At 39.4% G+C, this 27766-nt stretch overlaps 1 protein-coding gene across 1 annotated transcript in view; it reads left to right on the top strand.

Annotated features, from left to right (window-relative positions):
• KNTC1 (kinetochore associated 1) overlaps positions 1 to 27766 on the top strand; it is a 114726-nt gene that overhangs the window by 56593 nt on the left and 30367 nt on the right. The window contains exons 36-47 of the mRNA XM_044658762.1: positions 3527 to 3665; positions 3824 to 3880; positions 5278 to 5441; positions 7461 to 7565; positions 10073 to 10201; positions 13895 to 14011; positions 15350 to 15459; positions 21163 to 21373; positions 24796 to 24885; positions 27060 to 27231; positions 27322 to 27380; positions 27493 to 27709. Of these exons, the coding sequence (XP_044514697.1) occupies positions 3527 to 3665; positions 3824 to 3880; positions 5278 to 5441; positions 7461 to 7565; positions 10073 to 10201; positions 13895 to 14011; positions 15350 to 15459; positions 21163 to 21373; positions 24796 to 24885; positions 27060 to 27231; positions 27322 to 27380; positions 27493 to 27709 (1570 nt within the window). The remainder of the gene's footprint in view (positions 1 to 3526; positions 3666 to 3823; positions 3881 to 5277; positions 5442 to 7460; positions 7566 to 10072; positions 10202 to 13894; positions 14012 to 15349; positions 15460 to 21162; positions 21374 to 24795; positions 24886 to 27059; positions 27232 to 27321; positions 27381 to 27492; positions 27710 to 27766) is intronic.

Raw genomic sequence — 27766 nt, 5'->3', positions numbered from 1 at the left:
ATGTAAGCCCAAATACACTCTGTGCTGGTGATAATGAAAATCTCATGATATATATATATATATATATATTTTTTTTTTTTTTAAGAGAAAATGTAATCGGCAAACTGTAGGTCATTGACTTTAACTTTATTTCTGGCAAGGTCCTAGAAGGTATTATTGAATGGATGGTTTCTGTGTAGCAGAAACAAAGAAGTCACTGTTAATTGTCTTTTAGGTTTATGGGCCCTCGATAAGAATCTAGACAAAGAACCAGTGATCTCAGAGAACCAGCTTCATTTCCCAAGTCTTACCAGGCCAACTTCATCTTTTTTGACATAATTTGCTAAACTGAGAAATTAAGGGAATGCAGTAAATGTAGCTTATCTAGACTTTATTCTATTATGTTTTTAAACCCTTGCCTCATGTAAGAGGGAGATTTAAGGTATTTATAGATATATAATTAAAGTGTGGCCGCCAGGAATCAACAATTCAGATTGATTCCGTAATTAAAATAGGCCCAAGTCAGGATTGGGTTTAAGGTAGTTTATTTACAATTAGGAAAGTAAAAGGTAGGGAAATAGAGAGAGGGAGAGGCTAGTCCAGGCCTGCAGAGGCCTGGATGGAGAGAGAAGGTTAAAAGGCTAAATAAATGAGGCTACAAGCCACAAGGCCTAGCAATCAGATAGGCTAGAGCCTACTTAAAGGTAGAATTTGGAAATGCCAAGGTAGGCCCAAGAAGTCAGCCTAACTTACCCACGTGACCATTCAGAGTAGAAGCTGCCTGAGGTCCCAGTCAAGATCCTTCAGCATCAAGTTCAAAGCGGGAACCCCCTTAGCAGGAAGTAACCAACATACTTGAAGAGATGGTGTCTTTCGTCACTTCCTGTGGGTCCACCTCTAATTCAAGTGGACAAATGGCAGCCTCTACACTGATTTGGACTGCCCAAAGGGCAGACCCTTGTTCTTGATTTGTTACTTATTATGGCTTGTGGGTAACTCATCCCCTCCCCACTAAGGGAGGTGGGGATGACATCATCTCGGGTAGGTAGAGTTTTGACTATGAATGGGCTAGAGCTAATTCCATTTACACACTCTTGTCTTAGAACCAATATTAACTGTTGGTTCCAAGGCAAAGTATTTCACAGGCTCTTGTGCTTTGTTTGAGGGAAATTCAGATAGATCCGGGCTGGGCAATAAAAGGATTAGCTGGTTCAGAACTGATTGAATGGGAAACCCCAAGAATAATCATTAACAGATGAATGTCATTTCTTAAAGTCGAGGATCTTCCATGGAGAGTACCTCAGAGATCCTCCTTTGCTGTTAGGCACTTTTTCCAATGACTTGGAGAAAGGCATAAATGACGTGTTTATCATATTTGCAGAAGATGCCAAGCTGAGAGGGAGGACTCAGATGGATTGCAGCCATTCAAAAAGGTCTTGACAGGCTTGAGCATCTTGAGATGAATTAGACTGAAATTAGATTAGGAAAAAAATCAATGATCAGTATAATGTCTTATACTCTGAGTTCTGTAAACCAGCTACTACAAGATAATAGTGGTATGGCTAGTCAGCAGTTCATCTGGGGATCTTAATGGACTATAAGTTCTCTATGAGCAAACAGTGATAGGGAAATCCAGAAAGCTAAGGGCAGTCATTAAGTTAAATGCTTTGGGTAGAATAGTAGGGAGGTGATAATCTACCCCAATCAGACCACATCTGGAGCTTTGTGTTCAGTTCTTGGGGCCACGGTTTAGGAAGGCTGTTGATGAGCTAAAAGCCAAGGAGGATGGGGAAGCATCCCAGGGTCTGGAAGCTGTCACTAGTTACATGTCTACCATGTGTTACTCCATCCTTTCTGCCCTGCAGGTGCTCTCTTCCCCAAAGAGTAATGTAAAAAGCTCCTCAGCTGCCTGATGTCCATAAGTGGTATGAGGACAAAAGTGACCACACCCAGCCTGTACTGGCAACTGCTGTGTGTGGAGGGGCAGGAGAAGGGGGGTGCCTGTCACAGTAGCCCAAACTCCCTTGGATTAGGGGGTTCGTGCATGGCTGGGGCTGGCTAGACCTGCAGTAGTTCTAGCACTCACTTCTTCTCTTTCTTACCATGTAACAAACTTTCTCTACTCGGGCCTTTCCTTACTTATCTGGAATGCCCATGCACTTTGCACACAGCTCTACTTCCATCTGCTGACCTTTCATTCCAGGCAAACCAGTTTCCATCCTCTCCTACATGACTGATATGAACCCCGAGGCTATTTCTTGAAATTCTTGATTAGAATAATAATTCTATTATTTTTTAAATAAGGGAAAATAAAACAGAAATAAGCAGCAGCTTCATGGCCATCACTTCAGTGCTACAGCTGTTCCTTCTTTCTGGGAATCTACTGCAACTGATACAAAGTTCTCATCTGTGGTGTGGTTATTTGGGCCAGACTGTTTACAATGATTATTTATCCAGGATTCCTCCATTCCCCAAATTGGCTTGTAAGAAGGAAGGAAACAATCTATTAAGTGCCCCCTATGTGCCACGCACTGTGCTAGGTGCCTTAAAAAATATTATCTCATTTGATCTCACCACAACTCTGGGAGGTAGCTGCTGTTATTAGCCTCATTTTAGAAATAGGGAACTGAAGCAGACAAAAAGTGACTTACTTGGGGTTACACAGATAGTGAGTGTCTGAGGTCAGATTTGAGCTTAGGTCTTCCTGACTTCAGGCTTCCTCTAAGTGTGATATCTAGTACACATCATTGACCGAGGTCCCTACTCATAAAACTACTTGTATTGATGAAGAAGTTTATTTATTCCCTAACTCATTTTGTGACCCAAAGACATGTGAGGCTCCTTGTTCTTGAGCAGAGTGAACACTCTCCTTACAATCAAGACAGAGCATGTCTTTTGTTTGAATGTATTTTTAATCTGAGTCCTCATATCCAGTTTCTCAGCAGTGCCAGTGATTCCTTTATTTTCATTGCATTCTAGATCCTGGCCAAGTGTAGGCCATGACCCATGAAGCCGTCTGTTCAGCCTGTATATTTTACAAATGAGGAAACTGAGGTCCAGGGCAATGAAGCATTTAGCCTAAGATCACCCAGACGGGAAAGCCTCAGAGGCAGAATTTGACCCCTGAGGCTTAACAATAACAATCCATTCCCATACATACCCCACAGTGACCTACTGCTACTTTTATTGTTACATGTTCTCTGCCACCCTTCTGGTCCTGCTTCTCTTCTATCAAGAAATAACCTAGGAAACAGCCGTCCTCCTCTTTGCTTTGCCCCATTTTCTTTGCACAGGCTTGTATTTTAGCCCTAGCTTTCACTAGACTCTTACCTAGTTTAGAATAAGAGTTTGCATCATTTTACAAATCATAAGGTTATCACTGTTGGCATTAGAAATCATTTGCGCATCAAGACTTAACGGTGTCTACTTATCCTTCCAGGAAAATCAAGTTATTTGCATTGGTGTGACCAGCATTAGTTCTTTTGAAGGCACTTGGGGATTGTGTGTGTAGTCTTTTTTATTTGTTTTTCAATCATTTCATGTTTAGACTTCCTTTGGAGCTGATAGGGATCCGTATGAAGAATGGATATACAATGACTTCTTCAGTGAAGATGGAATTGTTCTTGAATCCCAACTGGTACTGCCAGTTATCTATGAACTGATTTCATCTCTTACACTTGAGTCTGGTAATGTTCATTTATGTCATTATTTTTTATGCATGTCTTAATTTCATTTCCAAGAGCCATCAAGTTTTGTTGTTCTATAATGTAGCGTTTAAGTAAGCCACATTAAATGTTTTTGTAGTTTTTTTCTCTGATATTCATCTCAGTGTTATCTTTTGTAGGAGGCAAAAGATACCCTTTGGATTCTGCCAGTTTGCCATATTGCTCATTTCTTAAAGGTATCAAATCAAAAATATATAACTTTGGTTAATGTTCCTATTTTTGTGAATTTAAATGAGTGGGAAACTCACTTTCTTCACTATAGTCTTTGATTGCTTTTGTTTATGAGTCAATTTGCAAGTTAATTTCATTTCAAAAGACAGAGATTCAAGAGAGCTGGTCAAATGAAATAACTGTCATTGAGCAACTCTTAAGTCACTTGCTATGAAAATCCTTCATTTTATCACATTTAATGATGCATTCAAATCAGATTTTCCATATATATAGTCATCAGTATTGTCAGTATGACGTCAGGGATCTTGAATATAGATGCTACTGCATGTTTTCCCCAAAGCAATGTTATAAGCTCTAAAGTACCTCTTTAAGTTTCTGAGTCAGACTTATGAGAAAGAACACTATCCACATCCAGAGAAAGAACTGTGGGAGCAGAAACGCAGAAGAAAAACATTTCCTTGATCACATGGGGATATGATTGGGGATGCACACTCTAAATGATCTCTATTGCAAATATTAATAATATGGAAATAGGTCTTGATCAATGATACATTTAAAACCCAGTGGAATTGCTCATTGGCTATAGGTGGGGGGAAGAGGAGGGGAGGGAAAGACTATGAATCATGTAACCATGGAAAAAATATTCTAAATTAATTAAATAAAAAAAAGATTGAGTCAGAGTGCATGGGCAGGGAAATCTCCTTAATTTTTTTTTTTTTTTTTTTTTTTATATTTTTAAACCCTTAACTTCTTTGTATTAGTTCCTTGGTGGAAGAGTGGTAAGGGTAGGCAATGGGGGTCAAGTGACTTGCCCAAGGTCACACAGCTGGGAAGTGTCTGAGGCCAGATTTGAACCTAGGACCTCCCATCTCTAGGCCTGGCTCTCAATCCACTGAGCTACCCAGCTGCCCCCCCTTAATTTTTATTATTCCGTGCACCAAGGATATCTTAGATCTAGCCCTGTCACAGTGAAAGAGCTTGCCACCAAAGTCCACCACTGATGCTGCATAGTGGGATGGAGAGGCTAAAAAGTCCATGTACACTTTACTGGCAGGTTCTGCCAAGTTGGAAAGGCTTCAAGTTGAGGTTCAGTGATACTCTATCAGTCCCCACAAAGAACCAGTTTAATTAAGTTTGTAGAAACTCGGCATTGCCAAGATCTGTCCTAGAGTAAGCAATTTTTTGACCCATGTTGTGCACCAAGACTGTGTTATAAGTTATAGAGGTTGTGATCTTTTTCTGGTACACAGAGACCCTTGAAGTTTTGAAGTAATGAAATTAAATAAGTTTTAAATCTACTGCTAACAACCTGATCTGCATTTCTTTTTCGGTGATATTTTTTTTTTTTTTGGTGAGGGAGGAAGAATGTTTTTAGCTCACTAAACTATTTGTCATTTTCCAGGAAAGAATCTTCTTTTACCAATCATCAATCCTGTCTTAGCTCTGCTTCAGAGCCTGCAGGAATCGAGCCAGTGGGAGCTGGCTCTGAAATTTGTAATAGGTTCCTTTGGCATCTGCCTTCAGCATGGAATGTCCAACTGCATGAATATCTCCTTAAGTGAGAAGGTAGGGCATAGAGGAAATGGGCCTTGGATATGGATAAGTGTGAATAAGGATTGTGCTGACCTTGGAGTCAAGAAGACTAGGGTTCAAATTCAGCTTCGTGCCACATCTTGGCTGGGTCACCCCAGGCAAGTCATGTAAATTCTTTTTTTTAAACTCTTACCTTCCTAAAATCAATACTGAGTATTGGATCCAAGACAGAAGAGTGATAAGGATAGACAATGGGCATTAAGCAACTGAGGCCAGATTTGAACCCAGGACCTCTCATCTCTAGGCCTGGTTCTCAATCCACTGAGCCACCTAACTGCTCACACAGAGGCTAGATTTGGACCCAGAACCACCCATCTCTTGGCCTGGCTCTCAACCCACTGAACCAACTAGCTGTCCCCACGTAATTCTTAGTGACCCTATGATTAAGACCATCAGAGGCAGTAAAGATGCCAGCCTGCATTGGCGAAGGATATTCCTTATTGGAAGCACCCCTATATTCTTCTAGACCTACATAGGTCTGGTCTCCCAAAAATACAAAAATAGGATCTCTTGAAAGGAATTTGGGCACATTTGATTTAGTCTGGGACCAGTGATGAGAGAATTCAAAGTTTTTCCTATCTCTTGGTATTATGACCCAAATTCCTATAATAGTCTCCCTAGTTGTTAGCTTAATTTAAATGTTCAGAGCGCAAAGAATTCTGAAGAACAAATTATTATTGTTACCTCGGCTGGGGATTTCCATTTGAGATAGCATTTCCTTGTTGGAATAAGAAGATCAGTAGACAATCAATAGACACATTAATTGCTTACTATGTGTTGTGCTCTGATAGGCACTGAAGATTCATTCGTTGTGGAGTAGTAGATGGAACATTGGACTTGGAGTCTGGAAGACTAGGGTTCTAGTCCTGTCTCTGATACTGGCTGTGTGACCCTGGGCCAAGTCATTTAATCTCTCTGAGCTTCAGTTTCCTTTATTTGTAAAAAAGGGGATATTTCTAGCATTTAGCCTAAAGGGTTGTTGCAAGTGTCAGATGAGGCAAACTATAGACAGTTTTCGATGAAACCTTGTTGATTAATCAAGTGAGATCATTGGACAACACCTTGAATAAGGTCTGCCCTGAGATGGGAGCTATTATCCTGAGGGACTGGGGTAGAAATAATAACTTATATATAACAATAGTACCTCTCCTTTGCCTGCTACTTTCTTTTCAGTCATCAATAAATAATAATACTAATAATAAGCATTTTTTTAAGCCCTTACCTTCCATCAACGCAGAAGAGCAGTGAGGACTAGGAAATTGGAGTTAGTGGCTTGCCTAGGGTCACACAGCTGGGAAGAACAAGCATTTTTTAATTGCCAGCCCTATGTAGAGATAGTCATTCAAAACATTAAGCAAGATCCCTTGGAAGCAGCAGGGGATTAATAAATGCTGATGATTGACTCAAAGGACAACTTTCTTTAAAAAAAAAAAGTGAAATTTAATAAAAAGGAATGAGTACAAGGTGAACAGAAAGATACAAAAACAGTCCACAAATGAATGTATGAATGAAGCAGTTTGGAAAAGCATGTTAATGTCACCAATCTGAAAGTCACTCTCCTTACCCAATAACACTTAAAACATTTAGTGTAGGCTGTCTTATTCACATTCACACAGACATGCATGCATAGAAAGTCTGCATAATTCAAATCACCTAAAATCACTTTATGTGTATATTTATTCCACAAAAAAACATGGTAGGGAAAGTTAATGTCATCCCAAAGAGTGTCTTTATAATGCCAACCAATGGACATATGTAGGTGGCAACCCTGGATACCTATCCTCTGCAAATGACCCTTTGGAATGGGTAGTCATCCTCAAAGGACAACTTTCATTGATAGTCAGAATTACAGTGCTGGAATCTCATTGTGTGCAGCTGTTCTTCTCCACATCCCTTGAATCTTCATCTGAGAATTCACTCAGGCATATGAACTTAACATTTAAGATTGATCCCCTCATACCCACACTAGTAACTCTGTGTCTTTTCTTAAAGCTGTATGAAGAGAAACTGTTGGTCAGTACAAAAAATATTATTGTTGGCATGAAAGAAAAATCCATGAACTTGATCAGAGAAAATGCTGAGGCCCTGTTACACAAAGTGAGTATTTTTGATGTCAGTCATTCCTTTGAAGCTTATCCATGTGTCTCTGTGTTTTCTGAACTTTCAAGAATTTATCTTTAAGGCATTTTATCACAGCCATAACATCATGGATAGAGAGCGGTAGTGTACCCAACAGATAAAGATTGGACCTCCGAACTAAGAAACTTGGATTCAAGGTTTATCCCTTACTTATACTGACTGTGCAACCGTAGACAAGTAACTCGACCTTTCTGCCCCCTAGATGACTCTTTGAAGACTGTAGGTTTTACAGACCAGGGATTTCCTCATCCTGCAGCATCAGTGAAATCACAGCTTCCAATTCAGTCCCTGGCCAGCTCCCCTATTCTTGCCCTTTTCTTTCCTTTTCCTTTTCCTCTTCCTAATAGAGCTTTTTAATTGGCCTGGACAGAAGAGTCTCTTTAGTGTAGTCTGATGGGGAAAAAAAGCTTTGGATTGAAGAGAGATTTCTTGTTTTTCAATTGTTCCATTATGTATGGTTCTTTGTGACCCCATGGACCATACTTCTCCATGGGATTTTCTTGGCAAAATCCCATTTTTTCCCCTTCAGCTCCAAACCTATGATTATGATTAGATATTATAAATAGTATTAGTCACTTTCACCCTTCCCAGCCACATAGTTATTTGCTCTGAGGATTTAGTTATGTTGCAGCAAAATCAACTATACCCACATTTTTGTGAAAGGATTGAATTCCTTTATAGGAGCAGGGAAGAATTCTCCTATTAGACATTTGTTGGATCCTTTTGATGAAGAAGCAGTTTAGCACCATGATATACCCAGCATTTTAGTTTTCAGTTCGTAATTACACCAAACATGTACTTAGCATCCAATCTAAGTTTAGGATATTTTGCTTAGGGCTCTAGAGCGAAGACCAAAATAAGTTCCTTCTCTTTGAAAGTTTACATTATATTGGGGAAGTGAATGAATGGGCCAGGGGATTCTGGTGAGGATAGAATTACCTTAGGGCAAACAATTATTGAGTAGATGGAAGAGCCGGAGGCATTTATCATTTTCAGGTTTAGAGAGAAGCCAGCTCCATGAGGATGAGTGGAAATGCCAGCATAGCTTTTTTGCTCTCCTGTTGAGAAAAGCATTCCTCTGGGCACCAAGGAAGAATAGGAAACAAACTCCAAAGAACAGTCAACCTAACTATAGGCCTACAGGCCAATCCCTAATAGATGACTGACTATATCCACTGAAATAAGCTAAGAATCTTTAGTTCTATAGAGATGGATTTGCTATCTGGTCTTTTTGTGTTTGCCCAATCTCCTGCGAAATTATCAGGTGTTTTGATTTATCTTTCCACATTAGTCCAAATGTAGAATGTTCCCATAAAATGGAACTTCTTTTAGTATATATGTGCTGCTGAAGCAAGCACTGGGATTTTTTTTTAGCGACAAAAATATATAGGAAAAAAACTGAAAAATCACCAATTTATGGGCCACATTCTGGCTTTGTTCAAGTCAGATTTGGGGTAAAAGGTTGACCTATATTCCAACCAATATGGTATTTTCTACCATAATTAGTATATCTGTACCATAATCATGACCTATCTACCAGTTCCTTCTCTGGTACCATAATTGTCTGCAGATATCACTTCTTCCCCTGTGGACAACAAGATTTTTTTTTCTCCTCTACTGCCTCTTTATCCTCCACTGCCATATTATGAGCTCCCCAAATTTGGATTTTTGCTTCTATTGGTTGGGTCTTTTTAATATCCCAGAGAACAGGGATGTAGTATCTTATTTGGCCTTTGAATCCATACTTTCCAGCCTGAAAAATCTTTTAAAATTAGCAGTTTTGTGAAACAAGGCCTTTAGGCCAGTTCTAAAAATATGAAATTATAGTTGTTGCATTCATTCTGCATTAACTTCCTGCTAACACTCAAAAGCTCTCATAGTTTACTGTGCACTTGTCTGTTTCTACCTGGTAGAATTTATGATTAGCGTTTTTCATTGCTTTTTATTTCATCTTAACAAGCACTTGTTGAAGGTTTACCCTATGTGGAACATTATTATACTAGGCCCCAGTGATAAAGAGTTTAGGAGAGATATGGTCCATTCCTTCATGGATTTTACAGTGACTTGTATAGTTTCTTTTTTTTTTTTTTTTTTTTTTTTTTTTTTAACCCTTGTACTTCGGTGTATTGTCTCATAGGTGGAAGATTGGTAAGGGTGGGCAATGGGGGTCAAGTGACTTGCCCAGGGTCACACAGCTGGGAAGTGTCTGAGGCCAGATTTGAACCTAGGACCTCCCGTCTCTAGGCCTGGCTCTCAATCCACTGAGCTACCCAGCTGCCCCACTTGTATAGTTTCTTAACTTAACCAATGAGTGACTCATTAAAATGAGCAAACTGAAGCCAAAACCGCAAATGAGAATAACTCCTCATAGACAACACATAATTAGATTAGTAGCTATTAGACCCTTAGGAATTTACTTGTTTTAATGGGAAGATTTTGCTTATTTCAGTGCTTTATTCTTTTAGGTGTTTAATTGTCGTCTGGTGGACCATGACCTGGCCCTGGGTTATTTAACTCTTTTACCAAAGAAAGACGTCTTTGAAAATATCTGGAAAGTCATCAATACCACATGGCAAAATTACAGCAAGATTTTGGTATGGCTTAGAACTCTTGTTTCTTTCACACATCGATCCATATGCATTTTAAGTGTTTGCTGAATGCCTAGTGCTACGGGGGAAGGGAAGCACATAAAGTCTAAGTAATTAGGGAGGAAGGGCAATAGCAGCTGAGGGCATCAAGAAAAGCTTTATGGAGAAAGTTGTTCATGGAGCTGTGCCTAGAAGACACAGAAGAGGAGTTTAGCAAAGCCAAGTTGATGAGCGTGTGTGGACCAGGCATGTGGAGAGCAAGTACAAACGCAACGAGGTGGGAGATGGTGCCACGTATGAGCAACATCTGGGAGGTGGGAAAGATAGGTCAAGACTGGTGTACTCTAAAAGCTAAACCAGGGAGTTTGTGCCAGAGGCACTTCATTCCAGGTCATAAAGTGGGGGAGTGATGGATGGTTAGATCTGTGCTTCAGAAAAAGCACTTGGGCAGCTGTGGGCGAAATGGATTGGCCTGGGGAGAGACCCAAGACCAGTTAGGTGAGAGTTGACGAGGCCTGAGTCAGGCAGTGTCCCCTCTCCAGGCTGTGTTGCTGACTCATCTGTAATGGCCAAATTTCAGCTATTCTGATTAAAACAACTCAAAAAATGGAAGCTACAATCAGAAAGTGTTTTGTGGGAAAGCAGAAGTTTCCTCCTTTCTGGCTCTGGGGGACCTGAAGCCAGCTGAACAAAGGGAGGTAGATGGAGAACTGAGACCTGTATTTAGAATCTCCACGGGAAGTACTTTCTTTACCATGGCAGAGAAATCTTTTACCCTGGAAACTTACTGTACCCCTGAGGCCCCTTCTGATTGGCTAGGGCCTCCCAGAGCCTCTCCTTGTTAAAAGAGGCCACAGATAGCATCCCTTCTCTGGGTTGTACTGCTGACTCATGTCCATAGAACTTTCTCTGACATTCCTCCCTTTCCTCCCCCTTCCTTTGCTTTTCAGATCCTTTTTACATGCTGTGTTCTCCTGTTAGAATGTATCTTGAGGGGAGTGCAACTAGGTGGCTCAGTGGATAGAACAAACTTAGAGACAGGAGGTCCTGGATTCAAATATGGTCTTGGACAATTCCTGGCTGTATAATCCTGGGCAAGTCACTTAACCCCAGTTGCTTAGCTCTGTATTAGTGGCCCTGATGGAAAGGGATCAGGTTAGAAAGAGAGATGGGTCGGTGTGGTGATTCTCTCCTCCCACTCTTATGGAGCCACTAATACTAGGGGACTTGAAGAGGGTTTCACCCAGATGGTGGATGACCAGGGAAGGTGTGTCAGCCCTCACAGGTTAGAGGGAAGGCTTCCACACAAGATGAGGTATGTGATAACCCAGTTCGATGTTGCCTAGAATCAGGGTTCACATAAGCCTCCCCTGAGACTGGTCATTAGCACCATGGGGGGGTGGGGTCTGGCTCAAAGATGGATTCAGCCAGGCAAAGCTGTGGTACCTCCTACCCCTCTTGTCTTTTAAGAATCCTTGAATGCTATCTGACTGTCAAAAGTATTTATTAAGAGTATTGGGGTTGGGGGCAGCTGGGTGGCTCAGTGAATTGAGAGTTAGGCCTAGAGACAGGAGGTCCTAGGTTTCAAATCCGGCCTCAGACACTTCCCAGCTGTGTGACCCTGGGCAAGTCACTTGACCCCCATTGCCCACCCTTCCCACTCTTCTACCTATGAGCCAATACACAGAAGTTAAGGGTTTAAAAAAAAAAAAGAATATCGGGGTGATTGGTAAGGGTGGTGGTCAGAGGAAATTGGTGGCCCTAATGTCTAATCCAAGGTCCGTCACTTTGGGGAGCCAGTTCAGTCTCCAAACCCAAAGCTTCTCCTTCCCTTCCCTCTATTTCTATATCTAGTTTATAAGCTATAACTATAGTTCAGATGAATAGGGTCTCTCTGTAAGGCAAGGACAAGGAAGAGGGGTTTGGGGGATCTGCTCCCAGATGGAGTCCAGAAATGTCCGCTGACAAAGGACAGGGTATCAGGACTTCAATTCCAGTTGGAGAAATTCACAGATTAGCCTTCAGTTCGTTCAGAGCTCACTCGCTGTTTCCACCTTCCTTGAGCTCCCCAAACCAAAGACCAAGTCCTTAGGAATTCTTCCCAGAATCCTCTACTGTCCTCAGCCACCTTTCTTGTCTCATGTTCCTCTTGTGCAACACTCTGTCCCCCACCCAAATTCTTTCCTTTACCATCCATCCTTACAGCTCTTATTGTTCTTCAGCCCTGGAAGTGATACTTTGTATTGATTCTAAAGCAGAAGGTATAAAATAAAATAAAATGTATTGAGGGGGCGGCATTTTTCTGCTTCTGTTAGTATTCTATGCTTGGCACCTGGTAAGGGCTCAATAATTGTTTGTTGCCTGATTGACTGGGAGTTGTGAGATTGGAGAGAAGACATCTAACATGGAGATCTTGTGAAGGTAGAAACAATTGATTTGATATGTGAGGTCCTCAGAGGTCCCATTCAGCTCTAAACCCAGGGCTAGGATTACTCCTGAGTATTATAAAGAGTGTGAATGTTACCTTCCTCCTTCTCAGCAGCACTTCTTTGCTCAAAGGAATAGTTCTATTTGAGCAAAAGCAATTAGAAAGCAGATTTCTGTGAAGAGACTCCATTGGCTTCCTTTATAAGAGCAGAGTCACATGCCAGTGAAAGAATTCTCCTAATAGACATTTGTTGGACTCTTTGGATGAAGAAGCTTTTCAAATTTGAGATGTCCAAAACAGAACTTGTTATCTTACCCACTCCTTTTCCCCTAGAGTCAGGAAGGGAGACCCAGTTTTCATGAATCAAGCCATCATCCATGTCAGGGCTAGGACTGTGCCTAGCCCTCCCTACTCCATTCCCACCCCAGAGAGGAGGCCTCGTCCACACCATCTCCTAAATGACAGTTCTCTGTTCTCTATCCACCTCCCTTTGCCCAGGTGGTTCCAGATCCACAGAGCCAGAAAGGAGTCTGTTTACCCACCAAATAGCTTTCTGATTGTGTGTATTTGATGTTGTGTCCTCAGAGGTTTTTTGTTTTTAATCAGAATAAGTGGAATTTCCTGACTTTACCAAGATAACCCAAAACACAAAGATGATGAGGCTTTATGAAAAGTAACAGGTATTATACACAATAATAATAGTTAGTATTTATATAATACCTACTTCATCAGGTACTGTGCAAAGTGCTTTACAAATATTGTTTCTTTTGATCCTCACAACAACCCTAGGAGGCTATTATTATTCTCATTTTCCAGATGAGGAAACTGAGGCAGACAGCCATTAAGTGACTTGCCCAGGTTCATGCGGAGCATAAATGTCTGAGATCAGATTTGAAGTCAGGTCTTCCTGACCCCAGGCCAAGCACTCTATCCATTGGACCACCTAGTTGCCTGTATATACTATTAGTCATATCACTCTTAAATTTCTCCCAACTGTCAGTGTCTTCCTTCCTGTCCACTTTGTTTTTCTTTTATAGATTTCCTCAGTATATGTCCATGTGGACGCAGGAGGCATTCTACTCCTCTCTGTGTCCCTGGTGCCAAGTGTGGTGCTGGCACATAATAGGTCTATAGTAAATGCTTATTGATCAGTGAATGAATTTGGAGTCTTTCATATAGCAAGATGTCATGTTTCTATGGGGAGGCTTATATTTAGCAGGATGGGAGAGTCTTTAATTTACAACTGAATTTTGTCCTATTTTTGCCATTAGGCTGTATCCCAGGTTGGAGCTCAACTGGCTTATCTCTATAAGGAAACAGAAATAAGGCTGAAATTCCAAGAATTAATCATCGATGCCCAGTGGGGCCTTCGCCTTGGGAAACTTGGGGTAAGAGCCTGAGTGTTTGACTGACTTTATTTACAAAGCAGCCTTCCTTTGTTGGGTTGGAGGGGAAAGCCCTACTTTCTTCTCCTACAAGTATGTGTGCATGTGCATGGCATGCATTGTCCTAACGCCTTTCATTGAGATCAGGCCTGGCCTTCAGCAGAGGGGATGACTTTCTTTACAAAAGGACTGGTCACTGGACAGTTCAAGAATCTTTCATGGGTTTGCTTGAAGTAAATCAAAGGAGTTTATCCTTTGGTTTGTTAGACATGTTTGTATGTACGGTTACTTGAATTAACCAAATAGATCATCCAGCCTAATGCCCTTGTTTTACATATGAGGAAGCTGAGGCTCAGAATAGTAGAGAGCCCACGGCCAGACAGCAAGTAAGCAACAGAGTAAAGGGCAAAGTCCCCTCACTCTAATTCCAGGGCAGCTTCTGAATCTGATATATTTAGGAGATTTAATTTTGTGGGGCAAAGAAATTATTAGCTCTACGAGAACCCATCCAAGGTAGAGTAGAGAAGATATTTAGAATCTGAGAACCTGGGTTAAAATCTTGCCTACAAGTTAGCTACCTGCAGGACCTCAGGCAAATCACTTCTCTGGGGCTGAGATTCTTTATCTGTAAAATGAGGAAGATAGACTAGATAACCTTCTGTGTCTTTTTAAACCGAGAATCCTTTTGACCCACGACTTTTAAAACGAATGGCCCCAGGTCTGGAGAGGGGAGATCTTGGGTTCAAATCTGACCTTAGTCACTGCCTGTCACTTAAGTCTGGACAAGTCACTTAACCCCAACCCTTACCCACTCTTCTGCCTTGGAACCAATAATTTGTATTGGTTAGGATAAGGATAAGATAAGGTAAGGCAAGGGTAAAGGTAAGAAGGTAAGGGTTTATTAAAATAAAATGAATGACCTCTAGGTTTGCTTCCAGCTCTAGATCTATACTCCTTTGACCTACTTTGTAATTTGGAGTATATGCTTCAGATCCTATTTTTTACCATCTTTGCCCAGTATCTCTGAGCCCCATATGGGATGACTGGAAAGTTCTGAGACCATATTTTTACATGTGCCTTCTCTGGCCAAGCATCACAAGGTTGTTGCAAAAATTTGGCTATTAATGATCTTATAAGCTGTTGTTATGCATATTTAGACTCAGGAGGAGCAGTGGGGAAATAGAATTTGAGGATCTTTGGGGGAAGTCTGGTTTTGCTTTTGCAAAAATAGAAAAATTAGACATGTTTGTATATATGGTTACTTGAAGTCCTGTACCTGTTTCTACTGATGTTCAGGCATGTTCCCTCTTTTTTGGTGCTGTCTATTTGCTTTTTCTCTAGATTTCTTTTCAACCAGTGTTCAGGGAGCATTCACTAAGAAAGAAAGAACTTATGAGCACACTGGTTCAGAATTCAGATGTGGATACAACTCTCATTCTGGAATACTGCAGGTAATCATTGAGAACACAGCACATGGAGCACCAATTTCAACTAATTCTTAGAACATTATATCACCAGCACACCTAGCTAGAAAAAATAACAATCTTAATTACCCATGTGGCTTACAAAAGTGCACTCTGTACTCTTGATTCTTGAGATTAATCCATTGGCATACAGATGAAACCAAATCTATCTTGATTCTTTCCTTCCTCATTGATAGACACCTAGGAATGACCCAGAAGTTGTCTAGGATTATCATTTCCAAACAAGGAAAATACCCAAAGCAAGGGATTTAAATTTTGTAGATTGACAAGTTGTGCTTAGTCATTTTCAGTTGTGTCCAACTCTCTTATCACCCCCTTTGAGGTTTTCTTGGCAAAAATCTGGACTGAATTTACCATTTTCTTTTCTAGCTCATTTTACGGATGAGGAACTAAGGCCAATAGGGTTAAGTGACTTAAGTCACACAGCTAGTAAGTGTCTGAGACTGGATTTGAACTCAGGCAAATGAGTCTTGATTCCAAGTCCAGTGCTGTCACCTAACTGTCCTAATTCACAAATTAACAAATGCTAAATGAATATCAGGTTCTTTCTTTAGCTATCGCTTTCCCCAACAGAAACAATTTTCTCCTGACAATGAGAGTGGTTATAGGAGGCTACTATTCTGACCCCAGAGGCAGGTTGATACTCTATGGTAGCTTGAAGGTTCCAATTACAGCAAGTTTCAGCCACTGTAGCTACTGCTAAATGTGGAGATTTTATTAGTCTGCTGTTTAACTTGTCATTAATTCACAGTGGCTTTTCCTGCCCCCTCAATGATCTGCATTGTAAAAAACAAAATGAATATAAACAGGATAACTTTTAAAATATTATGATTTATTAAGATTTATTAGTGGCCACTATAAAATAAAGCCATGTGCCATGCTAACTTAGTCAGTTTAAAAGGTAGTGCTGTTACATGTTATCCAGCCATGCTGCTGGATAGGAAACAAAGAGGAAGTGAAATGCCAGCCCCTCAGTTTTATCCCTCTGTCTACATAATTGTGTAACAACAGAGAGCCAGTGGTCTCATGGGAAATGTAGTTCAAGGACCCCAATATTTCCAATAATACATTCCCCCCTGAGAGCCAAGGGAGACTGGTCTCCCCGAAGGCTCTTGTATACATAACCAACTTTTAAATTACAGTAATTTGGGGATAAAAGGAAAAAAGGACAAAACCAATGATCCAATGATTGCTAAGTGCATTGTCAAAAAAGCCAATTAGGGGGCAGTCCCCTTCAGCATAAGAGTGTACTTTCAAATGCATTCAAACCGCCATAGTTCAATCAGCTGCACCCCAAAGTTCACTCTGGATCTTTTTGATGCAGTGTAGGGTCCCTGTAGGCATCTTCATGGTGCCTTCTCCAAATAGTTCACTTTCTGGATTTGGGGAGGTAGCAAATTTCTTATCCTGAAATTATTTTCAAAAGAATTTAAACTTTACATTATAAATTATAATACATACCTCCCTGAGGAGAACAATAACACATTCTCCCCTGAAGAGGATAGAGACAAATACCCAGATCAGCTAAAGATACATGGTTGAGTTATGGGGTTGTATGAGTCAATTATCAAAAGAAATCCAAAAACATTAAAAAATCCAAATGAAAAAGAAAAAACAATTTGTGGATGAAATATAAAATGTCAAAGTCTTATGTGCAAAAATGTAAATAAAGGAAAAATAAACTTATAACAGGTCCTTGAGCCAAGGCCCAATTGAAGTGATTTAAACAATTGTGCACTTACCCAATCTGGAGCCAGGACTATAGAAAGTTTCCATATTATAAGAGAGAAAAAAGCGGGGAGTGTCATTCCCAGTCTGATTTGCCTTCATTCTCAGGGATAGGGGAGCCAGGATGATAGCCAACCATTGGTACTTGACTAGGATGTGGCTCAGGGAAGGCTGGCCTCTAGCATATGTCAGAAAAGCTGCAATCTTGAACCCCAAATACTAGGTTCAAGTCCTTAGTATTGGTGTAGAAAGTTCATCAATCCTACCTGGATTGGTTTGGTTGTTTTTTACATTGTGCTCCTAGGCACTGTGCAGATTCTCACAATTCCATTGGGATTGGTTGGTCTCCTTGACCCTGTGCTTCTTGGCACTGTATAGTGGCTCTTTTCTTCCCTTCTCCTGGAATCAGATAGAATCATTAATCACAGTCCCGTAATATTTATCAATAAATGGCAGGTTTCCATAGTCTGAAGCTTTTGGGTAAGTATATATTTATATTAAACTTATATTACTGTAAAATCAAAAAAGATTAATATCAATAATGTGTTTAAGTACAAAAATGAGATAAAAAAAGAAATTCAAATACTGTATTGCACATACAAGGGAAAAGGATAATAAAAGAATTTATTAAAAATAAAAAATAGAGTTTAGAATCAGTGACACCCTGGTAGAACACAAAGGTTTTTCACCAAAAATGAGATCCAATTCTTTTTTAAACTTTAGGCCATGAACTACTGTGTGAATGCAAATGATTTTTACAAAATAGCAGATATTAAAAAAAAACAAAACAGTAGTAGAGTAGATAATGCACATTCAAAGAAAGTACCAAAATTACAGTAACACATTTAATGGCAATAGCAAACAAACCCATTGTTATTTAGGATTCACATGAGTTTCTATATAGCCACTTGCTGTATAATATTTTAAAAATGTATACTTGTCACAAATTCAACAGATATAGCAAATCATTCAACCATGGCTGAGATTAACAAAAATCTATTACTGCCTCCATCCAAATGTGGGGCAGAACCTAGGGAAAAAAACAAACCAAAAAAAACAAAACACAAAGCTGATAAAAAACTTTTTTGATCTAAAATATCACCAAGAATTTAGATCATTCTGGTGGAGTAGAATAAATTGAAGAGTTACAAATACTAAAAAAATTATTTTGAAGCTACTATACTTCAGAGAAAATCCTTCACACCTCTCGGATGAGATTATAATCCATTACAGGGTAATTAAGCTTCTTAGGCATCTTGCTCTCTCTGGTATGGGACTGTAACAGTTTACAGACCTGTTTTCAAAATGTCCCACTCATTTCAGGTGGAGCAGAGGAATAAATAGTGAAAATTACTTCCGATTTCTCATCCAATACATTTTTATAAATGTGGAAGTGGAGAAATTAAATAAAATAGTGTCATTGCACATCCCTTCAACTACTAATGGACCCTTATTCCTTGTTACAAATACTCTTCCTTCAGAGGCAGGCAAATGATACTAGATATCTAAAATTGCTTCTAAAGGCTCCTTAAAATTACTTGAAATATTTAACTCATTAAATTCTCCAAAGGTTATATACAATTGTCAAAGTAAAATAAAAACTGTTAAGGCAATATGTGATCTCGTGAAAGGGTTTGTGTAAATTGAATGCATTTTTACAATGAAATTTGCTTTAGTACAGTCATGGGGAGGTACAGATCATATCATGTAACAGAATTTATCTAATAGCCAAAAACACAGTAGCTTAAAATGATTCAGTGTAACAGAAAGATATTGATCAGATTAGCATATGAACTCAGAACAACAAAATTAAATCGTAAAACAGCAAAATTAAATTGTAAAGTAAGCAACCAGCAAAGTACAATATGATAAAGAGAGTTTCAAAAAACAATGGAGTCTGAAAAGGCTTAAAATCCATCTCTGCTCTTTAAAAGTTAGGACAGGCCATGCTTGTAATTTTATTTCCTGTTTGGAAGAGTAACCTTCTTTTCCCTTCCCCTTTGGGGTAAAAGTCTAGGGCTTATGTGCTATCTTGGTCCCTTCTCTGATAGGCAGCGCAAGGAAGCCTAAGTGGGGCAGGGACTGGAAAAGCAACAGGCTCGAAAACCCAAATAGAGGGGGCTGTGTGAAGAGGTAGAAGTTCTCCTCAGGTAAAATGCCCTTTAATGTCTAAGAGGAAACACACCTGGGCTTTCAAGGCAGGCAGAGCACTGTTCCCAATGAAAAAGAAGATAGGTATACTTTCTAGCCTCCAGAGATAGGCTCCAGTCAGTAACAGCAGCAGCACTGGGAATGGCCAGGATCCCCAGGCACTGTCTGAGATAACATCAGTAGGAGCATCACTTTCAGGAAGGGGAGGGAGAGGGCAGGTGACGAGGACTGGATTGGCAGCCAAGGGGATAAGGAACAGCAGGCAGGTTCAAGTTATCAGCATGAGTCTGTATCAGCAGCAGCAAAGATTGGCTAGAGAAGTGACTTTTCCCTTTTGGCCAAGAGCTCCCGGAAAAACTGCCCAAAGGAAAGAAGCTGGGTGGCCGGGAAAACAGGAAAAAGAGGGAGGAAAAAAAAACCACAAAAAACCCCAGCAGAAGCAGAGCAGCAGCTCTGGAGAGAGTTTGGAGTTCTCTCAGAGTTCTTGAGGTGGGGGGAGGGTGAAAAGCCATGGCAGGAGAAATGTGGCTTTTCAGAATTTATCTTACCTAAGCAATCTTAATAAATTTGAGAGTTCTTTCTCCAGGTGGTCGCCATCAATGTTAAAAATAAAATGAATATAAAAATAATAACTTTAAAAATATTATGGTTTATTAAGATTTATTAGTAGCCACTAGAAGATAAAGCCACATGCCATGTTAGCTTAGTCAGTTTAAAAAGCACACTGTTACCTCCTGCCATGCTGCTGGATAGGAAGCAAAGAGGAAGTGAAATGCCAGCCCCCCAGTTTTATTCCTCTGTCTATGTCATTGTGTAACGACAAGAAGCCAGTGGGCTCATGGGAAATGTAGTTCAAGGACCCCAATATTTCCAGTAACACATCATTCAGAAAGTTTGAGGGATCTTACTAGTGTAGACCACGTCACAAAATTAGCGAACCCTAGAAATGTCAAGTCTATCTATCTTAGTTTATATCTACAGTCTGCCACATGAGAGTATAAGGGGCAAGTGTTCATCACTATGAATTCTGCTGTGAGAAGGTGTCTGTATAGTGCCTTTTTGCCCCAACTAATTTGATTAAGTTCAGATGCCTTTCCAAAGGAGAGAGAATATAGTTCATTTGAAACTGTCCTTGATGGAGATAGCTAAGTGGCTCAGTGGATTGAGAGTTCAAATCTGACCTCAGACACTTTCTAGCTGTGTGACCCTGAGCAAGTCATTTGACAGCTATTGCCTAGCCCTTACCACTTTCCTGCCTTGGAACTAATACACTGTATTGATACTATGATAGAAGGTAAGAGTTTCAAAAAATGATAATAATAAAAGCTATCGGTCATTTTCTGGAGCAGATTTAATTTTTTTAATTTTAAGAGTAAAATATTACAGGATATTAGTAATATTATATTAACCTATTAGCTGCCTTCAAAAATAATGTTTCTTTTGTAATATCTGTAAATTTGGGCCAGGAGAGAATGACCATATTGTCTTATTTGGGGACCAGATTAGCAAAGTTTGGTGAAACTCAGGACCATATTGACCTTGGTCAGTTTTTTAGTCCTAGCAACCCTTTGAAGACCATTAGATGTTAAGTCCTAGAGAGGTTTTAAAATTAATGGAGTACCTTCCAACAGTTGATAGATTCCCCAAAGTAGAAACAGTCTTCATGCTATCAGACTGTGAGAGGAGAAAAGGATAATCCAAGTGCTGGACCTGAGGCCTCGGTACCCTTCTGTATTTAACATAAGAGAGCCTGAATTCATATATTGAACTCAATTTTTTCCTCCTTAAAAGTACATATGGCTTGGACAGTGATGCAGCTCTTCAGCTTTTCATCGAAACTCTGATTCTTCACCATAATCATATTGACCACTGTGAGGAAGACAAGGCCATGTCTTCTCTGAAACAGCTCCACTCCAAAGTTCTGGCCAAAGCAGTCGAGATTGTGCCCTTACTGAAAAGCACAAGCAATTTGGTTGTGAGTCTTAGTGGCATTCTGCACAAGGTGAGTTGGCTGTTTAATCATGTGTCCTTTTATTTCTGTCTTCTATTTCTTTTTCAGCTGCTCACACTAATGCTTTAAATGCCACTAATGGATAATTTAATATATTTCACATATGGAACATTTTTCTTTTTATTTCAGTTGGAAATAAGGGTTGGAGCATACAATCATAATATTTTTAAATTCTATTTTTTCAAGTTTTAAACCACTAAAATTTTTTTCCATTTTATTGATGCTTTTTGGGCTTAAACCAGTGGTTTCCTGATTTCATTCCAAGAGAATTCATCCTTGTAACAAAGAAAAGCAGTTGTGTATAACGCAGTGACTTCCTCTCAAGCAAAGAAAGCACTTTAAATACTTCTTTTATAAGATCAATTGATCATTTCATTTAATCTGAATTGAGCTGCCTTTTATTTTTGTTTTCATTAGCATTTCATTTCATTTCATTCTGGTTCTCATTGTTATATATCATTCCCTTGATTCTTTTTTCTTTGCATTGAAACAGTTCATAAGAGTCTTCATTTTCTGTGAATATCTTGTATTTGTTTCTTATGGCATATTAATATCACCATCTATTTAATTTGTTTGGCCCTTCCCCAACAGATACATACTTGGTTTCCAGCTTTCTTGCTACCTCAAAAAGTACTGCTTATAATTTTGGTATATTTGGGGCTTTTCTGTCTAATTATTGTTTCTAGAAGAGGTCCAAAATTCTATTTCCAATCAATAGTAGCCAGGCATTTTGCTTACTCCTGGGGATGCAAAGAAAGCAAAAACCATAAAAGCAACATTCTAATGGAGGAGAGAATATGTAAATTAAAAGTATATACAAGATACATACAGAGTTGAAGGAAGCTATCCCTACAGGGGAGGCTCAAGTGACTTGGGGGAACCAACCTGTGCAAAGGAAAGTCATGAACAAGTATAACAGGTGGATCAGCATGGCTGGGTCATAGAGAGCATGGAGAATATAGGAAGACTGGAAAAATCCAAAAGGAGTCAATTTGTAAAGTGCTTTAAATGCCAAATCTGGATAATTCAGAGAGATTTATGAAAAAGAATGTTCTCTACCTTCAGAGAAAGAACTATTGGAGTAGGAATACAGGTGAAAGCATATGATTTTTCATTTGCTTATTTGGGTATATGTTTTGGGGTTTTAGTTTTATAAGATTATTCACTTAGTAAAATATGAACATTATGAACAATATGGGAATATGTTTTGTGTGATAATGCATGTATAACTCAAATTAAATTGCTTGCCAGATCCAAGAGGGTGGAGGGAGACAATTTGGTTCATGACTTTGGAAAACTTATGTGGAAATTTATTACAGGTAACTGGTGATAAATAAATAAATATATGCATTTAAAATAAAAGAATTAAATGAAGATCAAAAAGTAAAAAATTGATACCAAATCCGGGACTATATATATGTAATCCTAGAAGGAAGAGGTAGTTCTTACAGTTTAAAGAGCAGGGAAATGATGTGATTTGACCTACACTTCAGGAAAATCACTTTGGCAATTGTTTGGAGAATGGACTGAAGTAGGGAGAGACTGGAGGTAGGCAGACTATGGCCATAGTTAGACTTGAGGTGAGGAGGGTCAGCACTACCCCAGGGATGGCAGTGTGAAGAGAGAAAGGGGGTATATATGAGAGGTGTGAAGGTAGAAATAATGAGATCAGACAACAGATTGGATTTGGAAGAGTGAGTGGGAATGAAATCCAGAGTCAAAGAACAAGCTAAGCAAAGAACCTAGAGATTTACTTAAACATTGGAAGTTGTATTCTATCTTGGGAAAGACTGTTAATGCTCCAAGACCATGTTTGTGAAGACATGACGTGCATGCCCCAGAGGCATGGAGGGGGCTGCTCTGTTCCCCCTCTCCACCATGCCTGAGGTCATTTTTTGCATGCCCCGTCCCTCTGTCCAGCAGCCCAATGTGAGCACTTCTTCCCTCTGCTGTCTGGGATAATGCACGAGCTCATTAGGTGGCTTGAAGGTACAGTTTGAGCACATGTTCTCTAAAAGGTTCACCAACACTGCTCTAGGACATGCTGCATTTCTATATATGTTAAACCACTGAACATGCTGAAAGTGAGTTACTCGGCTTTTACTGGGTCATTGGCTCCCATAGGCAGGGTTCCACATGGTGGCAGTACAGAGTAAGCAAAACTATACCTTTTAGCAGCTGCTTTCTTTTTTTCTCAGAGACAGGAATTCACCTGAGTAATTCTCTCCAGGCTGGGGTCACTTATTCTGCTCCTAAAAAGAGTAATGAGAATTTTTGTGAGAATCATGTTTGTAGATCCTAAATTTCTAGCGTGGCTAGTCCCAACAAATGGTCATTTTTCACTTTCAAATTCTTCATAATAAATAGAAGAAATCAAATATTTGTAACTTTAATCAAGAGTTTGACAAATTTATTAGGTTTAAAGCCTAGATATGGTCTTCCCAGATTTTTGGTTATCTGGAAACATCTTTTAAAAAGCAAAAACAAAACGGAATATGGAAATCATATTAGAGAGGCTTCAAGAAACCAGGAATGCTAATCTACTATTGATGACAGTTTGATTGACCCAACCAATCAGGAAGTCAGTTTGGAATTAGGTAAGGAATGTCACTTAACTGTTCCTATTCCTTTAATCCAGAGATGAAGGCATATGCCTCAAGGCAATCAAAGATAGGAAACAAGCTCTCTTTTGCATGGACATTTTCTTGTGGTAGCAAAAAAACTATAGGTGCCCCTTGAAAAGAGAATGGTGACTATATCATTGTGGTAAATGGAAGTGCTGACATCCTAAGAAAAGATAGTTGGGAATTCAGAGAACAATTGGGCCCTTGTCTGAACTGATGCAGAGTAAAGTAAGCCCTTTCCAGAGAACTAACTATTAATTTCAACAAAAAGAACACTAAAATGAAGCCATATGGTTTGCAGTTGTAATAATCACCCTTGACCTGGGAGGTAAGGAAAGACACCTCCGTTCTTTTGTTGGAGATGTAGAAAACTGGGTACCAATGTTGTATATGCTGGTTAGATGAGGTTTCTAATTGCATAATTGTTTTTCTGTGTTAAAGAGGGAAGGTTCATTGAGTATATTTTGTGTGTGCCTGAAAATGACTGTAATAGAAAAACAGAAGACATTAACATTCTTTAAAGGGGGGGATTTTCTATCTCATGCTACTGCTTAGGGTTCAGATTTTGTTCTGGTAATGCTGATTTTTAGAATGGAGAAAAGTTGAGTACTTATTCTTTGATTGCTCATGTTTTCATAGCAATTTAAGATTTATAAGAGCACTTGAATCAGTTGAATACGTGAGAATGCTTCATGTGGATAGCCACAGTTTTAATTAATGGAATTACAATCTTATTTTAAGCAGATAATATTCTCTAGTGTAACTATATTTATTTCTGTTTTCTAACAGTTGGATCCATATGACTATGAAATTATTGAAGTTGTCTTGAAAATTATGGAAAAAGCTGATGAAAAGGTCACCAATGTTGATATCAATCAGGTATACCAGAAAATACATAAACATTAACTGAGCTCCCTATGTTATGTTGGATAATGGTAGACTTTCCACTTCTCTTGAGTAGCCTTCCCTTTTAAAAATTTCATAGTATTTAACAGAGATTTTCCTTATTACCCATGTTTCCCATTTTATCCCTAATGTTCATAAATTGGTATTTTCCAAATGTAAATTAACTTCCTGATGCTCCTAAGGAGTCTAAACTTCATTAGAGGATGGATGAGCCCATTAATCAATCAAATACATCTGTCCCACATTTCTATGTTCCAAGTACTAAACATGCTAGGGGCACAAAGAAAGGTAAAATTAAGCTTTACTAAACTTCAAGGAACTCGCATTTCTCATGGGAGAGAAAACATGTGAATGATGAGCAAAAGTTACAAATAGAGCAGATATAAGATCATTGCAGAGGACAAGGTAGTATCTGGAGCTGAGTCTTGAAAGGCCAGGGAAAGGAGGTAGAAATGAGAAGGGAGAAGTACTGGACAATGGGGGCCAGTTAGTGGAGAGGAGAGATGGAATGTCATGTATGAGGGACAATTGTAGTGGGTTACACTACTATAATTTATTATAATATACTATTGGATTGTAGTGAGTATAAAGTATTTCTTGAGGGGAATAAAGTACAAGAAGACTGGAAAGGTGGGAAGGGCCAGGATGTGAAGAGTGTAAAATATCAAACACAGAGGACTTTGTACTTGGGCCCAGAGGTAATTGGGAAGGGATGTGACATAGCCCGGTGTTTTGGAAAACCACTTTGTAGCTGAGCACAGGATTGACTGAAGTAGGGGCAGCCTTGAGTCAGGAAAACCCATTAAGAGGCTAATGCTCTGTTCAGGGAAGATCTAGAATAATGGCTTTGTGTGGGAAGAAAGGGATGATATATATGCAACAAGGGTAGAAATAAAACAGTATTTGGAAGTGGATTAGTTTTGTGAGATGAATGTAATGAGGAGCTGAGAATGATGATGAGGTGATGAGCCTGGGTAGTACTCCTGATGGGCATCAGTTGGAAGAGGGAAGGGTTTGGAGGAGAAAGAAAATTAGTTTGGCCCTGAAAATGTTGAGTTTTAAGATTTCTATAGAACTTATGCTTCAAAATGTCCAAGAGGCAGATGATGGAAATGTGTGAATGTAGCTCTTGAGAAACTGGGGCTAGGTATATATTTCTGGGCATTATGTTCATAGCAATGATAATTGAACCAATAGGAATTGATGAGATCACTAAGTATGATAACATAGAGGAAGAAGAGGAGACTCAGGGCAGAGCTTTGAAGAATACTTATTGTTAATGAACATGACTTGGATGAATTTCCAGCAGAGAAAACTCCAAAGTAGAGGTCAGATAGATTGGAGGAAAATGGAGAAAACAGAGTCCAAAAAACCTCGAGAGAGAGTTTGCAGGAGGAGGTGATTGACAGTGTCACCTGTTGCAGAGAGGATATTGGACTTGTCAGTTGAGATCACTGGGTAAGATGGGAAAAGAAAATCAAAACACAACATGAGATTGAAATGATCTGCTGTTGAAAAGAAATGTGTTCAACTAGGGTTAGAGTTGAAGGAAGATTAAGCGCACCCAAAATGCATGAAACTGAGTCTTCTCCAAAAGTTTTAGTAATTTCATGGCATTTTCTCTATTAAATATACAAAGTATACATTTTTCTATTAAAAGTTCATTTTGCTTTTAGTGGGTCCATCACTGAAATTTTTCTAAGTTGTTTTCCCTGCAAGTATCCATTATTTTGTCTGATATAGCTTGCACCCTGCCCCCAACTCTAATAGATATTCTTGGAGAATAACTGTAGGTTAAACATTCATCACCAAGCAATTGATCTTGTGATAAACTTCATGTCCTTCGGTCTTAAGAGAAGCAGAGCCATTCATAACATTAAAAGGTTTGTTAGAAACCAAAAGGAAGACTGTGTTCAAAAGGCTAAAACTGGTTTCTTTAAGCTATAACCATAGCCTTTGAGGAAATGTTATAGAGATCAACTGCTGTGTTTCCATGAAACGCTATGAAAGACAGGCTCTTATGCTTGACGGCCGTGGGGTCGGGTGTCATGTGACGTATTTTATGTTCTTATACACAGAAGAAAATTTTCAAAGAAAGTCAAGGATCTCTGTTCATCTGATAGGAAACCCTTGTTCTTTCTGTATAGGGCTTGAGTCTGATGAAGCATTTGAAGTCTTATAGACGAGCGTCTCCTCCTGGGAATCTGGAACACGAGTACATCATGAACCACACAATGACCCTGTCCTCAGCTGCTCAGATTCGGCTGCCTTTTCACCTGATTTTCTTTGGGAAAGTGCAGAACTTCTGGAAGATTCTTTGTATGTTATTCACTGGTTTCTTTGGTTCAACAAGTGGAAAACATGCCCCTTGATTTCTTGGACAAACTGTTTTCTCCATTTGTCTCATAGCTGCTGAGCTCCGGGAGGAGTCCTTCCCAACATTCCTGTTGATTGCTAAACTAATGAAGGTAATTGGCAAAACTCTGGCCAGGCCTATTCTTAATCCACTGGTTCAGGCTCTGGCTACAAAAATTTTGTGCTACTTGTATAACTTGTGGCCCTCCCTCTTTATCTTGAAAGGTTTCTTTGGATTCTTTGTACGTGTCAACAGTCAAGCAAGTCTTTGAAAAAAGCTTGAAACCAAAGTTGCTGAAGCAGGTGCAAGCTCAAGACTCAACCCTGAATAACAAGGAAATAGCTAAAACCTTCCAGACCCTGCAGTCCTATTTATTATCCATAGCTAATCCTGAATGGGCTGTTGCTATTGCCATCAATCTTGCTCAGGACATTCCAGAAGGTAGCAACTTTTTTTGGTATTGTGGTTCTTTCATTGAAGTCACCCAACCAACTCCTT

The sequence above is a fragment of the Gracilinanus agilis genome, chromosome 1, assembly GCF_016433145.1.
Source record: "Gracilinanus agilis isolate LMUSP501 chromosome 1, AgileGrace, whole genome shotgun sequence".
In the NCBI taxonomy this organism is placed as follows: domain Eukaryota; kingdom Metazoa; phylum Chordata; class Mammalia; order Didelphimorphia; family Didelphidae; genus Gracilinanus; species Gracilinanus agilis.
This window is presented reverse-complemented; position numbering and strand designations above follow the sequence as displayed.